This window comes from Rana temporaria, chromosome 13, assembly GCF_905171775.1.
Source record: "Rana temporaria chromosome 13, aRanTem1.1, whole genome shotgun sequence".
In the NCBI taxonomy this organism is placed as follows: Eukaryota; Metazoa; Chordata; class Amphibia; order Anura; family Ranidae; genus Rana; species Rana temporaria.
This window is the reverse complement of record NC_053501.1, coordinates 49705114-49719750: the sequence shown is the minus strand read 5'-3', so window position 1 is coordinate 49719750 and position 14637 is coordinate 49705114. Positions and strand designations below refer to the sequence as shown.

General features: G+C 41.6%; 1 protein-coding gene across 6 annotated transcripts in view; it reads left to right on the top strand.

The window, feature by feature from the left end:
- DPF3 (double PHD fingers 3) overlaps window positions 1-14637 on the top strand; it is a 354464-nt gene that overhangs the window by 96596 nt on the left and 243231 nt on the right. For all 6 annotated transcript variants that reach the window (XM_040333669.1, XM_040333670.1, XM_040333675.1 and 3 more), the window contains exon 2: window positions 13233-13393. In XM_040333669.1, coding sequence (XP_040189603.1) covers window positions 13233-13393 — 161 coding nt within the window. The remainder of the gene's footprint in view (window positions 1-13232; window positions 13394-14637) is intronic.

The following is a 14637-nucleotide window of genomic DNA, read 5'->3' as shown; positions in this document are numbered from 1 at the left end:
CTATTTTGTAGGCGCTATAACTTTTGCGCAAACCAATCACTATACGCTTATTGCGGGTTTTTTTTGTTTTTTTTTACCAAAAATATGAAGAAGAATATGTATCGGCCTAAACTGAGAAAAAAAATGTATTATAGCAAAAAGTTAAAATGATTGTTTTTTTTTTCAAAATTGACGCTTTTTTTTGTTTATAGCGCAAAAAATAATAACCGCAGAGGTGATCAAATACCACCCAAAAGAATGTTCTATTTGTATGAAAAAAGGGATGTCAATTTTGTTTGGGAGCCACGTCGCACGACCGCGCAATTGTCAGTTAAAACGACGCAGTGCCGAAAGCTGAAATTTCGCCTGGGCCGGAATGGGGTATATGTGCCCAGTAAGCAAGTGGTTAAAAAGGCTGTACCCTTTTTTTCAGATTTTTTTTATACTTTAACCACTTCAGCCCAGGAAGATTTGCCCCCTTAATGACCAGGCCATCTTTTGCGATTCGGCACTGCGTTGTTTTAACTGACAACTGCGTGGGCGTGTGACTTTGTGCAAAAACAAAATTGATGTCCCTTTTCCCCCACAAATAGAGCTTTATTTTGGTGGTAATTGATCACCTCGGCGATTTTTGTTTTTTGTGCTATTAACAAAAATAGAGCGACAATTTTGAAAACAATATTTTTTTTTAACTTTTTGCTATAGTAAATATCCCCCACTATACAATCCCTAAAGGGGAACATGTATCCTAAACTAATTCTTATAGGTCAAAGTATGAGGTGAGGATTTTTGTTTTTTCATTATAGTATTACTTTCAGACGTGTATATATTTTACTGCAGGGAGTAATCATGTTTGTCATTTTTGAGTGGTTGTGCCGGAGATATTTTTTTTTTTTTTACATTTGGGTCATTATTGATAATGTGACGAGAAGGATGAACTCCGGAAGACAAGTAAAATCAATTTGTGAACTGCTAATGCCATCAAGTACATTGCAACTCTGCTGATCTCAGACAGCCAGCTCATTTTACCTTAACCACTTGGCGCCCAGGCCAATTCTGACACTTCACTCTACATGTAAATATATGTTTTTTTAGCAGAGACCCTATAGAATACAATGGCGGTCATTGCAACTTTTTATTTGTGCAGCAATTTTTTTAACTCATTTTTTTTTTGGAAAAAACGGTTTCATGCTTTAAAAAAAAAACAGTAAATTTAGCCTAATTTTTTTACATAATGTGAAAGATGAAGTTACGCGAGTAAATAGATACCTAACATGTCATGCTTCAAAATTGCACACACTTGTGGAATGGTGCCAAACTTCGGTACTTAAAAATCCCCATAGGCGACGCTTTAATTTTTTTTACTGGTTACATGTTTTGAGTTACAGAGGAGGTCTAGGGCTAGAATTATTGCTCTCGCTCTTTACGTTTGCGGCGACACCTCACATGTGTGGTTTGAACACCGTTTTCATATGTGGGCGGGACTTGCGTATGCGTTCACTTCTGCGTGCGAGCACACGAGGACAGGGGCACTTTAATTAGAAAATGTTTTCATTGTTAATTTTACTTTAATTTTTTTATTTTGACACTTTAAAAAAATAAATAAAATGTTGATCACTTTTATTCCTATTACAAGGAATGTAAACATCCCTTGTAATAGGAATATGACATGACAGGACCTCTTTACAGTGAGATATGGGGTCAATAAGACCCTACATCTCACCACTAGGCTGGAAAGCCTAAAATAAAAAACGATCACCGCTTCCCAGCCGAGGCAGCACCGCTTTTTTTGAATGCAGAGGCCCGGGCGCAACGTCATAACACCATGCCCAGCCTCCGACAATCATAGAGACTCCGGCGACCATCTGGTCCGCCGCAAATCTCTATGATCAGCATCCGGGGCCGGCTGATCTGTTCTCCGATTTACCGGTTGCAGCGGTGAGTTGGCAGAAGCACCGGAGGGTGGTGGGAGGGGGCTCACCGATTTTGCCAGAAGTTTTCACTAAGATGCAAATAAAATTTTCGGCATCCTCTGCAAATGAAATGTTCCCAAAGGGAGATCATGTCTACAGGGATGCAAACACTGCCACTTTCCTCATTAGGACCCTTCAAATACTGCAGCTGATTAAAGGAGTTGTAAAGGAAAAAAATGTTCTGCCTAAAATTAATGTCTGCAATGTAGACAGACAGAATAGTGTAATGATTCTGTTAAAAAACAGTAAATACCTAATACATTCCTTCATCTATATCACCTCCGGCGTTCTAGTTTCTGTTCTCTCGCTCACTTCCTGGTTTGCATCGCTTGTTCATGTAAGAACTACATTTCCCAGTATGCATTGCGGCACGCCCAGTAATTCACACCTCCTTGAGGTCTCTAACACGTAGAGAGCGTCCTGCCACACAGATATAGATCCCAGGAGGGGGTGAGCATGTTACTGATCACTGCAGTAAAGCCTCCCTTCACGGTGGTCAGTAAAATCAGACAAGCAGGAAGTAAACAGAACAGAACAGAAATAGAGCAACTTCTGAGCAAAAACAAACAATGAGGAAGTGAAAAGAGGAATGCCTGCAGGTAAAGGATGCTTATTATGAAAAACATTTTTTTCCTTTACAACCCCTTTAATCTCTCCCATTCATATCAAATTTGCACACAAACAAGACGCCTATTTTTTAAGAATAACAAAAGGTAGGAATCTGCAACAAAGTTTGTTAAAAGCCTTGCAATATACATAGATCACCCAGGGGGAATGTTATTTTTTCTCAACTAAAGTGACGTTTCTCTTTAACCGCTTGCCGACTAGCGCACCACTATATACATTGGCAGCATGCCACGGACAGGCAGAAGGACGTATATACACGTCCCCTTTAAGATCACAGCATTGTGGACACGCACGCGGCTGCCGTGAGCTCGACCGCGGATCCCGCGGACTCTATCGCTGCGGGGATACCCGCAATCGTCTCACGGCGAGGAAGAACTTGGAGTTGCTCATGTAAACAAGCATCTCCCCGCTCTGCCTAGTGACAATGACGGTGATCACCGCTTCCTGTAATCTGAATCGGTGATCACTATCTTGTCACATGTAGCCCATCCCCCCTACAGTAAGAATCACTCACTAGGGCACACTTAACCCCTACAGCGCCACCTAGTGGTTAACCCCTTCACTTCCAGTGTAATTTTCACAGTAATCAGTGCATTTTTATAGCACTGATCGCTGTAAAAATAACAATGGTCCCAAAAATGTGTCAAAAGTGTCGGATGTGTCCGCCATAATGTCGCAGTCACAATAAAAATCGCTGATCGCCTCCGTTACTAGTAAAAAAATTTTTTTAAATAAAAATGCCATAAAACTATCCCTGATTTTTTTTTTTTTTTTTTACCAAAAATATGTAGAAGAAGAATACGTATCGGCCTAAACTGAGGAAAACGTATTTTATATATCTTTGGGTGATATTTATTATAGCAAAAAGTAAAAAATATTGATTTTTTTTTTCTAAATTGTCGCTCTATTTTTGTTTATAGCGTAAACAATAAAAACCACAGAGGTGATCAAATACCACCAAAAGAAAGCTCTATTTGTGGGAAAAAAAGGACGTAAATTTTGGGAGCCACGTCGCACGACCACGCGATTTTCCTTTAAAGCGACGCAGTGCCGAATCGCAAAAAGTGGCCTGGTCTTTGACCAGCAAAATGGTCCGGGGCTGAAGTGGTTAAAGCAGAACTGTAGTCGCTTGGTTCCATTCCCGGATCTTGCTAGGTGCTGCTGAATGAGTTTCTAATGGCGGATTGCTGTATGCACTGATCCCACAAGAACTCCTGACCAAAGAGAATCGCCTGTGCTGTTGAAGTTATCGTTGGCCTGCCTCAATGAATGCACTTTCAGACAGCTGGTAACCGTATTGCCCTCTGAAAAGTGGATTGCTTTTCAGAAGACGGTAGAGCAGCATCTGGCAGGCATTCAGGAAGTGCCTCCTGATGCCTGTTTTGTTGTGTTTTTTTGTTTTTTATTTTTTTTTATGCTGAATGATAATCTTCCACGGCGGGGCCATGCCACAATGCAAGCCCATCTCTGCAGACTGAGTTAAAAATGCAGCGGCGCAGCAGATGTACAGCCTGGTCAGGCTGTAATGTTGGAATTTCGAAGGGCACCTGGGGGTGGGAGTCGGGCATAAAACCACGGCTCAGCTGCCTCTTTTTTAGTACCCTCCATCTACTAGCGTGAAAGTGCCCTTACACCCTTTCCAAGCACTCATCATACCAATCTAAACACGACTTAAACAAATCATAATATTCAGATTGTGCTTGTCTACAATTACAAACAGAGGCTCCTTTGGAAACCCTCTAACTAGATTTGTTAGTTTTAAAGTGTATGGTTTATAAACGTGACAGGTCTTTACCCATCTGTAAATTTATCATGCACAATTCACAGTCATGGCGCCACAACTTATTAAACTGGAGGCTTATGTTTTTTTTTTTTTTTTACTTGTGTGCCTACAGACTAGTCTGCTTTATAGCAGTTTTAATACGTGTCTGTCTGCTCTCTTTGTGCAGATTCTCATGTCACCCGCCACCAGCAGTGACAAATGCTTTTTATACATTACTTACAATATCTGCATTCTTGTAAGCTCATCGTTTAACTCTTGTGTCATATGAAGGCAGTGCATAGTTGTGGTACACCTGGTACGTGGTCACCAGAACCCTGTTTGTGCTTCATATTATAGGCTCTGCCAGGTGCCTGGGTTCTTGCTGCGGAAGTAATTATCTTTTGGGCAGCAGGGTCCTTCTGTGGATCATTTGCTATCGGTAGGAGCGATGAGGAAAATTTATGAGCCAAATTATCTTTTCAATAAAGCACTGCAGTCACCGCCTGAGAGTCTGACAGCCAGAATGGAAAGGTGTGCTGCTGCCTTCCCTCTGTGGGTGACACACTATTATTCTGTTATTAACCCTTTTACTACATGGTGCTTTACAATAGCAAATGTGTAGTGTTGCGTGTGTAAATTTTCCCAGTCCATGGTAACATATAAATACAGAAAATATATATTCTTTTGCTTGCCACACACTTTTGGGGGAAGAAAATTGGTGTATTCAAAAAGATTCAGTGAACACAAACAATATTTCTCACTGAAACAATCACTGTCAACAGATAATCTTTCTGCAGGTAATGGGTTTTTAAAGGATTTTTTCAGTACACTTGATTGTCTGGTACACTGGGCGATTGCAGTCTAAAAATATATAAGCTACCACGAAAAGCACAAAGCCTGCTAAAATGATCACGCAATGTGTTCCTGTTGTTAGTTCACTTATGATCATTTTGATATTCTTCTCAAAAAATGTCTCCATCAGATTATGGACAGCCCACAGAAATGCTCAATTATATAAGGCTAGCTATGATAAGTGCATTAAATTAATTAGTGCCAGTTCACACCAGATGCAGTTCCGTACAGTTTTGTGTGCATTTTTTTTTCACTTAAAATGCATTCACGGTGTTTTCTCTGTATTCCAATGGCTCTAGTTGGCTCTAGTTCACACTATTCAGTCAGTTTCCAGTGCAGAAACTGACCGGAAACTGACTGAATGGTGTGAACTAGAGCCATTGGAATACATGGAAAACACTGTGCATGCATTTTGTGCAGAAAAAAAAGCACACGGAACTGCGTCTGGTGTGAACTGGCCCTTAAAGAGTAACTCCACCTTTTGTTGAAAAAAAAAAAAAAAAAAAACAGTGCTTAGTCAAACAAATAAATGAACCACAATATTCTCATGCAGATAGTTACGTAAAGAATTCCTAAAACGGTGCTTGTGCAAATCAAAAGATAAATAAATAAAAAATGATACCACAATATATCATACAAATAAGTGAAAAAGTATTTCCCAGAAATTAATACTGGAAAAATAGATAAAAGTGCTCATATAGTCAGTAATTCATACTAATCAAAAAATAGTGTGGATGTATAATGCTCCACTCCCATGGACTACCGGACACATCGGCACTCTGCGTTTCTGTATACTTGCTGTGTATGTACCTCCCCTGTTCCATTTTTTGCCTATGAAGCACCCGGCCTGTGTCTGGCGGAACTGGTCAGGCTTATCAAGCTTCTACCCTCTCTCCGTTTTGGGCTCTGGTGATCCATTTTGGTCTGGGACATTTACACCCAAGAAGGGGTCTCCCCTTATGGCAACCATGGGCTCATGATCCCACAGACACCTGGATGGATAAGTATTATACGTATGTGTGAATGCACCCAATGGAATACTCCATGACAGTTTGATCCTTTTAACATTTACTGGTGTATGAGGGAGGGGATAGCTATGTTCACACATCTGAATGATTCAACGCAAGATGTGGCCAAGTGCCTGAGAAACCAAAGTCAGTGAACATTCACTTTCCTCTGGACCACATTACCCCCTGATCCTCATAAGGTGGTTTTACTACTAGAAATTAACCAAGGATCTGTTTTTCACTCACCGTTTACCTTAAAATATATGGACTATTTACTGTTCTGTTTGATGAGGATACTATTTTTGGATGGGAGCTATGGACTGGGATCTACATGCATATAAGAACTTACCTGTAATTAAAGTGGATGTAAACCCAATTCAGCCGAATAACTCCTGACAAAATCTCGGACACATCAGATAAAAGCAGCCTGAAATTTCTGTCCGGGAAAGTTGCTATTAATAGATTAGCAAGCAGCTGGCCCTGTTACAAAACACCTAATAGAGTCTCTGCCTATGTGGAGGGGAGGTGTGCATTTTCTTCAATCAGCAATTTTAGCTATCTTGGCTGCATGCCCAGACATCACACTCTGTATTAAACAGGAAGAGAACATTTCCTAACATGATCTGAACTTTCTAAACAGTAAATAAATGTGAAGACAGCGGAGATACATGTAAAGCCTATGTAGGGAGATTGGGTTCTCTCCTGTGTCTCATCTGAGGCTATTCACTTCACTGGGTGTATGGAGCATTTACATCCATTTTAATTTTTAGTCCCATTCATTACTCGTACCTGGGATCACCAGCCCCTACACCATTTACATTTTATATATATATATATATATATATATATATATATATATATATATAATGTGTGTGTTAAGTAATTTTACATATTAATCATAAGAGTATAACATGGTATATAGTTCTAATTAGAGAGAGGTGGATGCATGTTTTTAGGTGTGCATGTTGTGGTTTTGGTACCATTTTAATTATACAAGTTTGCATTTGGTTATTTCTGATTTGATAAACTAATAAAATGACAATTTAATATAGTCCAGTGAGTTGCAGTATATATATGTTTTTTCCTCTGGTGGTTACGTTTAGTCAGGCCTTTTAAGTCAGTTTTTTGCTTACCTCTCCTGTTGTGCAATAAATCAATTCATCCTGGTGCTTTTACACTATGTCAGCCACGAATGTACTTTAGTTCAGGCCTCGACAAACCTCAGGGGTCAGGTTGTCATGGTGACTAGAAAATAGAGTCCTCGGACTAAAGGGTCGGGCTTGCCTGTAATTAGAGATATATCGCTTGCAATCGTAACTGTGGGCATTGCTCTTACAATGCTTACATTTGCCCGGGAACCAGCACCCCCTCTCTGCCTGCTGTCCCTGCCCACCCACCTCGGACATCTCCTTCCCAATTTGACAGCTGAGTTGCAGTTGAAGGTGTTGTGGGCTTGATCTGTTGCCCTTTTCTTACTGCTGTTGAGTGGACGGGGAGTGTGGGGCTGCTGGCTGGAACGGCTTCAGTTCCTTTTACACACCTTCCCCCTCATTAATATGTTGGAAATACTTTTTCACCTATTGTATTATGTATTGTGGTATAATTTTTTTTATTCATGTTTTGGTTTGCACAAGCATTTTTATAGAAATCTTTCACTTATCTATGTGTACGGTAATATTGTGGTTTATTTATTTGTTTGCCTAAGCACTAGCTCTTTAAGGTATATGTGGATAACACTCATTGATGCAATTGTGGAAGCGCACCTATTTAGGGGAATTGTTTTGTTGTGTATTCAGAGTGCCGCATCCTACATTTTGAGTGTATACTAAAATATTCCTTTTATACACCGTTTTAATCGGTTGGTGTACTTGGAGTGCTCTGATGAGAAAAGTTGCATTGTCTTCATCCCTTTTAGATGTGATTAACTTATAGGGAGTAACTCACAAAAAATTATATTTTTGTTGCAGAAGACGCCTAAAACTTGACCTGTATCTTAGTGCAGAGTACGTCACACATGCAGAAAATGACTTTTCTGCAAGGCAACGTTATAATGTGCTAGTTTGCATCGCACATTATGTGAAACTTAAAGTGGAGGTTCACCTAAAAATAAACTTTTAACATTGCATTTATGAGATTAATGACAATTAGAATCGGCTGTTTTTTTTTTAAAAAATACGTCCGTACATACCGTTTCCTATATGTGTTCTCACCGCCGCTTCCGGGTATGATGGTCGGGGCTGGGCGTTCCTAATTGATTGACAGGCATCCGACCGACGCATACATCGCGTCACGAGATGCCGAAAGAAGCCGAACGTCGGTGCGCAGGCGCTGTATAGAGCCGCACCGATGTTCGGCTTCTTTCGGCATCTCATGACGCGATGTATGCGTCGGTCGGATGCCTGTCAATCAATTAGGAACGCCCAGCCCCGACCATCGTACCCGGAAGCGGCGGTGAGAACACATATAGGAAACGGTATGTACGGACGTATTTTTTTTTAAAAAAACAGCCGATTCTAATTGTCATTAATCCCATAAATGCAATGTTAAAAGTTTATTTTTAAGTGAACCCCCACTTTAATGCCCTTAATTCAAGGTTTCCATCTTTACCCATCTTTCTTCCGGGTTTGTGGACTCCATCTGTGTGAGTGGCTGAAGCAGCAATGACGTCACTTCCGCACATGCATGCTGTAGCCAGCATTTATGGCACAGGACTTAGAGGACATGCGCCGGTGGTGTGACCGGCTGCATGTACAGTAAATATCTCTTAAACGGTGTGAGTTTAAGATATTTACAGTACCTATATGTAAGCCTTATTATAGGTAAAATTCACATATGGGAGTTTACTCCCATTTTAAGAAGCCCTATTCTTTATAAATTATAAAAATCTACAGTGACTGCTGTTTGAAATACAAAACCATTGGTTGGCTGCGCTTTAGCCAAAGTGCAGCAAGGCAGTGTGAACCCACCCTAATGCTTAAATAACCCCATACTTAAAAGGGGTTGTAAAGGTTCATGTTTTTTCACCTTAATGCATCCTATGCATTAAGGTGAAAAACATCTGATGTTTCCCGGCCCCACAGTCCCCCGGTTTACTTACCTGAGCCCTCGAAAGTCCCGCATCGAGAACGCGCTTGATCTCGGCCCGGTCTTCTCGGCTCTTCATTGGATAGATTGATCGCAGCACAGCCATTGGCTCGCACTGCTGTCAATCAACTCCAATGAAGCAAGGGCCGGGGGCGGGGCCGAGTCCTGTAGTTGGCGGCTATGGACGCCAAATTCAGGACTCGGGAATGCGGCTGCAAGGTAACCCCCTTGGGAGAGCGCTTCCCAGGGGGGTTACAAGAAGCGGGCGGAGCCGAGACAGACGCCAAGGGACCCCAGAAGATGAGGATCGGGGCCACTCTGTGCAAAACGAGCTGCACAGCGGAGGTAAGTATAGTTAGTCAGGTTGAAAAAAAAGACACAAGTCCATCCAGTTCAACCACAAAAAAAAAGTATGACCTGTTTGTTATTTAAACATTTTTTTTTTACATCCACTTTAAAGCGGGGGTTCACACTAAAAAAAAATGTTTCTTTATCTACCATCCAAAACCAGCATACTAGCGTACGCTACAGTATGCCTTTTTTTTTGCGCTGTACTTACCGTTTAATCGTCCACTTTCGTTTCAGACTCCGGTGGGGAAATAGGCGTTCCTATGAAGAAGGGAACACGATTCTGGTAAAAAACCTAGGAGTCATAATTGATGACGCCCTCTCGTTTGTGCCCCACTTTAGAAACATCCTGCAGAATGCCAATTACCATCTAAGGCTCCTCAGAAAAGTAAAACATCTATTCACGCAAAATAACAGATCACTACTTGCCCAGGCTTTTATCCATTCCCGGTTAGACGGGGCAAACGTATTCCTACTGGGTGCCCCGCAAAAATTGGCCCATAAGCTCCAGGTGGTTCAGAACCACACTGCTCGCTTTGTACTCGGTCTAGCGAGACAAGACCATATTAGCCTGGCCAGGAGATCACTTCATTGGCTCCCTATTGAGCAGAGAGTGATCTTTAAAACGCTCTGTATCTTCTTTCGTGCATACTGGGGACAGGGTCCCAAGTATTTACACAGCTTGGCGGTGCACTATGAACCCTCGCGCCCCTTAAGATCCAAGACCCAACATTTAGCCACAGTTATTCCATCTAAACTTTCTTCCATGGGAGGCAAACGACTCCAGAGTAGGGGTGCCATGCTGTGGAATGCCCTCTCCTTGGAACTCAAGATGACACCTAACCTGCTCCTCTTCAGAAAAAAACTGAAGACGGAGCTGTTCGTCCAGGCTTATGGATACATTTATTTATTTTCTTTTCCCTCTCACAGTCCGCCCCCTCATTGAAGGGGCCACTTGCCTCTCTAATAACGATGTCTTCTACCCCTCCTCTAGTATGCCCACTGTTCCTTTTTTCTTTTCTATTTTTCTCTCATAAACTTCACGGCTCTTTCCTCTTGCTCCCCTAAGGGCTGGATACCCTTTCCTTTCACCACCCTCTCTTCTCTTTTCTCTTTCTTCCTCACCACAGATTGATTCAAAGTAACATCTCACCAGCGGCGCTTAGACGCTCACTTCACAGTGGGCATTTGGCGCCTAACTAAGCTCAAAAATCAATCAATCAATTGACGTCCGGCTATGGCGCGTCACGCGTTCCGAAAATAGCCGAAATAGAAATCGGATATATACGAGGCCTGCGCAGTCAGCTCCTAGTCTGTGCGCAGGCGCCGTGAAGAGCCGAGTCCTACTACTATTTTCGGAAACGCGTGACGCGCCATAGCCGGACGTCAATCATGTTCCCCTCTTCATAGGAACGCCTACTCCCCGCGGGAGTCTGAAACGAAAGTGACGGATTAAACAGTAAGTACAGCGCAAAAAAAAAAAAAAGGGCATACTGTAGCTGACGCTAGTATGCTGGTTTGGATGGTACATAGTAGTTTTTTAGGGTGAACCTCCGCTTTAAGAACCTTTTGCTAACAGATGGCTATCCGTTCCATTGATAATGAAAAATAAGGCGAGAACCTCAGATGTAACACCACATCACAAATTTTACAAGAATTTACGAAAAGGGGGGGGGGGGGGGGGAGAAGGGGTTACAAACCCTGGGACTTTTAAAGTGTTCAAAACATTAAAGTGAAACAACGTATTTGGAAAAAACACAACATTTAATAATTTAATACAAGATTAAAAAACATGAGGGAATACAGCATTCATGTCATGAGTTTATATGTTTCATTTAGAGGGCATATGTAACGATACCACCGCTCAACATGTTTTGCTCGTTTGAGCTTCTTCAGGAGTTTCTGATATGTATACTATGCTAAAGGTAACAAAAGGTCAGGAATAAGACCTCATGTTGATGGTTTTGATCAAACAAAAACAAAACAATAAAACATATCAATGTTATAATGTTGGCATACAGCAAATATGCAAATAATTGATAAATACACAAACAAATATAAAAAAAATATATAAAAAAAAGAAGCACACAATGGATAAATGAAATAGGAAGTCCTGGTAATGAATGAAATGATCCACAATGCCTCCCCACTGGTTAATACAACACTCACAGCGCTCCAGTTATGCCATATGTTAGATGGAAAACAGACACCAGGAACGCTCAGAGATATCCACCATCACATGCAAGAAAGGAGAAAAGAAACCTAATAGCGCAATATTGTAAGGTTTGGGTTGCGGACAGAGACTACATCTGTGATGTGTACACTCACGAATCCTCGTATAAATGTAGGCTTTGCCACTCAGTTCGATGGTCTCCTCACTCGGATCCGACATCCGACGGTCCCGTCACTGTAGGATCCTCCCCCACGTGTTGCGTCACTCGTCACGTGACTTATTCATGCGATTTTTATTGTGACCGTGACATTGCGGTGGACATATCGGACACTTTTGACACGTTTTTGGGACCATTCACATTTATACAGCGATTAGTGCTATATAAATGCACTGCTTACTGTGTAAATGTGACTGGCAGGGAAGGGGTTAATATGTTCCCTAATGTGTGATTCTAACTGTTGGGGGAGGGCAATCGCGGGTGCCCGGTGGACATTGTGGCCGCTGGGCACGCGCGTCGGGTCACGAGTGGTGCCGCGGGCACGTGCCCCCTAGAGGCCTGGGAATAAAGGACGCCATATGACGTCCACCTGGAGGGAGGGAGGATCCCTGTCTGCGTCATTTTAATATGGCCTGGTATGGAAGCTGTTAAAGACTAAGCCTTTTTCTGACACTTGTTGCTTACAAAAATATACTTTAATGAATTAAAAAAAAAAACGTAACAGTAAACTTTTGTGTATAATGTGAAAGATGATGTTCTGCCATGAGAATCATGAGAGAATCGTGATATTTATTCTAAGCAAAAAAAATAGAGATTCTCATTTTAGCCAGAATCGTTCAACGCTAACTGGGGTACATGGAAACAGATGTGTCATTTTGTTCACCAATCTTGTGATGTAGACATTTCTCACTTTACTGCTCCCTGACTCTTCTCCCTACTGATTAGGCAAAGATAAAGATGTGGATTCGTTGTCCATTGCATAGGCTAGTGGCATAGAGCTGGCATAGGAATCTGCATTGCTAAACCAAAAATAAAGTGTGTCACCTGTGTGGTAGCGGTGTGTGAACTAGTTGTTTTGAACAAAATTACAAATCCGTTGGAAGGTAAAGCAAGCAAAATATTTAGTATGTATACCATGTGTACCATGTGTGTATACACTGTAGGTGTTTGCCTGGAGTTCCAATTTAACAACATGGAACCAACAATGTCCCTATGAGGCTGGTGCAAGAACATATAATATTGTATTTTCTAAGACCAATATCTGTAATGATAGCGATGTAATTTTTTTTCCCCTCTACATTGTATTTAGATAGTATTTAGAATTTGATTGCTAAATCTTTTTATTTCGGAATTTATAGTTATCTATCCACTCTGTGAGTTTCCTTTCTATAGCTCTGATGTGATTATTGAGCATTCCTCTCTCTTGCAGACTTGGAGATCAGTTCTACAAAGAAGCGATTCAGCATTGCCGCAACTACAACGCCAGACTATGTGCTGAACGCAGTGTCCGCCTTCCCTTCCTTGACTCGCAGACTGGCGTGGCTCAAAACAATTGCTACATCTGGATGGAGAAAAGGCACAGAGGGCCAGGTAGAGTACTGGTCAGTGCATTCACGCAGCATAAATCTATCTATGCAAAAATTGTTAATGTCAAGCAATCTGAATCCCCTGAAGAGAACATTGTTTTGTTGCATTTCCTGTGTAACCAAGTAACTTCAGTGACTGCTCCGACAGTACTGCGATTGCACCATTTTGATAATGTGCAAATCTTGGTTTCTCTTTGATTGTGTAATGAATATCAACCACTAAGGGAGTCTGAAAACCAAGCAGCAACTAAAGAATCAAATATTTTAAATAGGAATAGAATGTATCTTCACACATAGTGGACATGTGGATACATGAATCATAATAAATGTGTCACGTCCTAATTACATTTGGAAGAAAAAAAGACTTATGGGCAAGTCATGGACTTTTTAGGCACTATAGTCTGGTAAGGATATAGTCAAAAAGCCTCTATTTTAAGTTTGCTACAATAACAAAGAAAATACATAAGTAATAGTACAAAAATTCATTATTTATTCAGTCATATTTATACAAAAAACATTGTATGTGCAGGTAGACAACACAAACACACACATGAGGCCAGAGATCAACCAAGGGGGGAATAGCCCTGGTGTTCTTCCGGGCTATTCCCCCCTTGGTTGATCTCTGGCCTCATGTGTGTGTGTGTTTGTGTTGTCTACCTGCACATACAGGGGCAGAGTCACGTAGAGCCGCGTAAAATTGTGCGGGCGTAACGTATCTGATTTACGTTACGCCTCCGCAACTTACACGGGCAAGTGCTGTATTCTCAAAGCACTTGCTTCGTAAGTTGCGACGGCGTAGAGTAAATCAGCCGGCGTAAGCCCGCCTAATTCAAATTTGGATCAGGGGGGCGTGTTTTATGCAAAACTACTGTGACCTGACATGATTGACGTTTTTTTGGAACGGCGCATGCGCCGTCCATGGAATTTCCCAGTGTGCATTGCTCCAAAGTACGCCGCAAGGACGTCATTGGTTTTGACGTGAACGTAAATGACGTCCAGCCCCATTCACGGACGACTTACGCAAACGACGTAACTTTTTCAAATTTCCACGCGGGAACGACGGCAATACTTAACATTGGCTGCGCCTCATATAGCAGGGGCAACTTTACGGCGGGAAAAGCCTAACGTAAACGTTGTAACTTTACTGCGTCGGCCGCACGTACGTTCGGGAATTTGCGTATCTAGCTAATTTGCATACTCGACGCGGAATTCGATGGAAGCGCCACCTAGCGGTCAAAAAAAAATGCA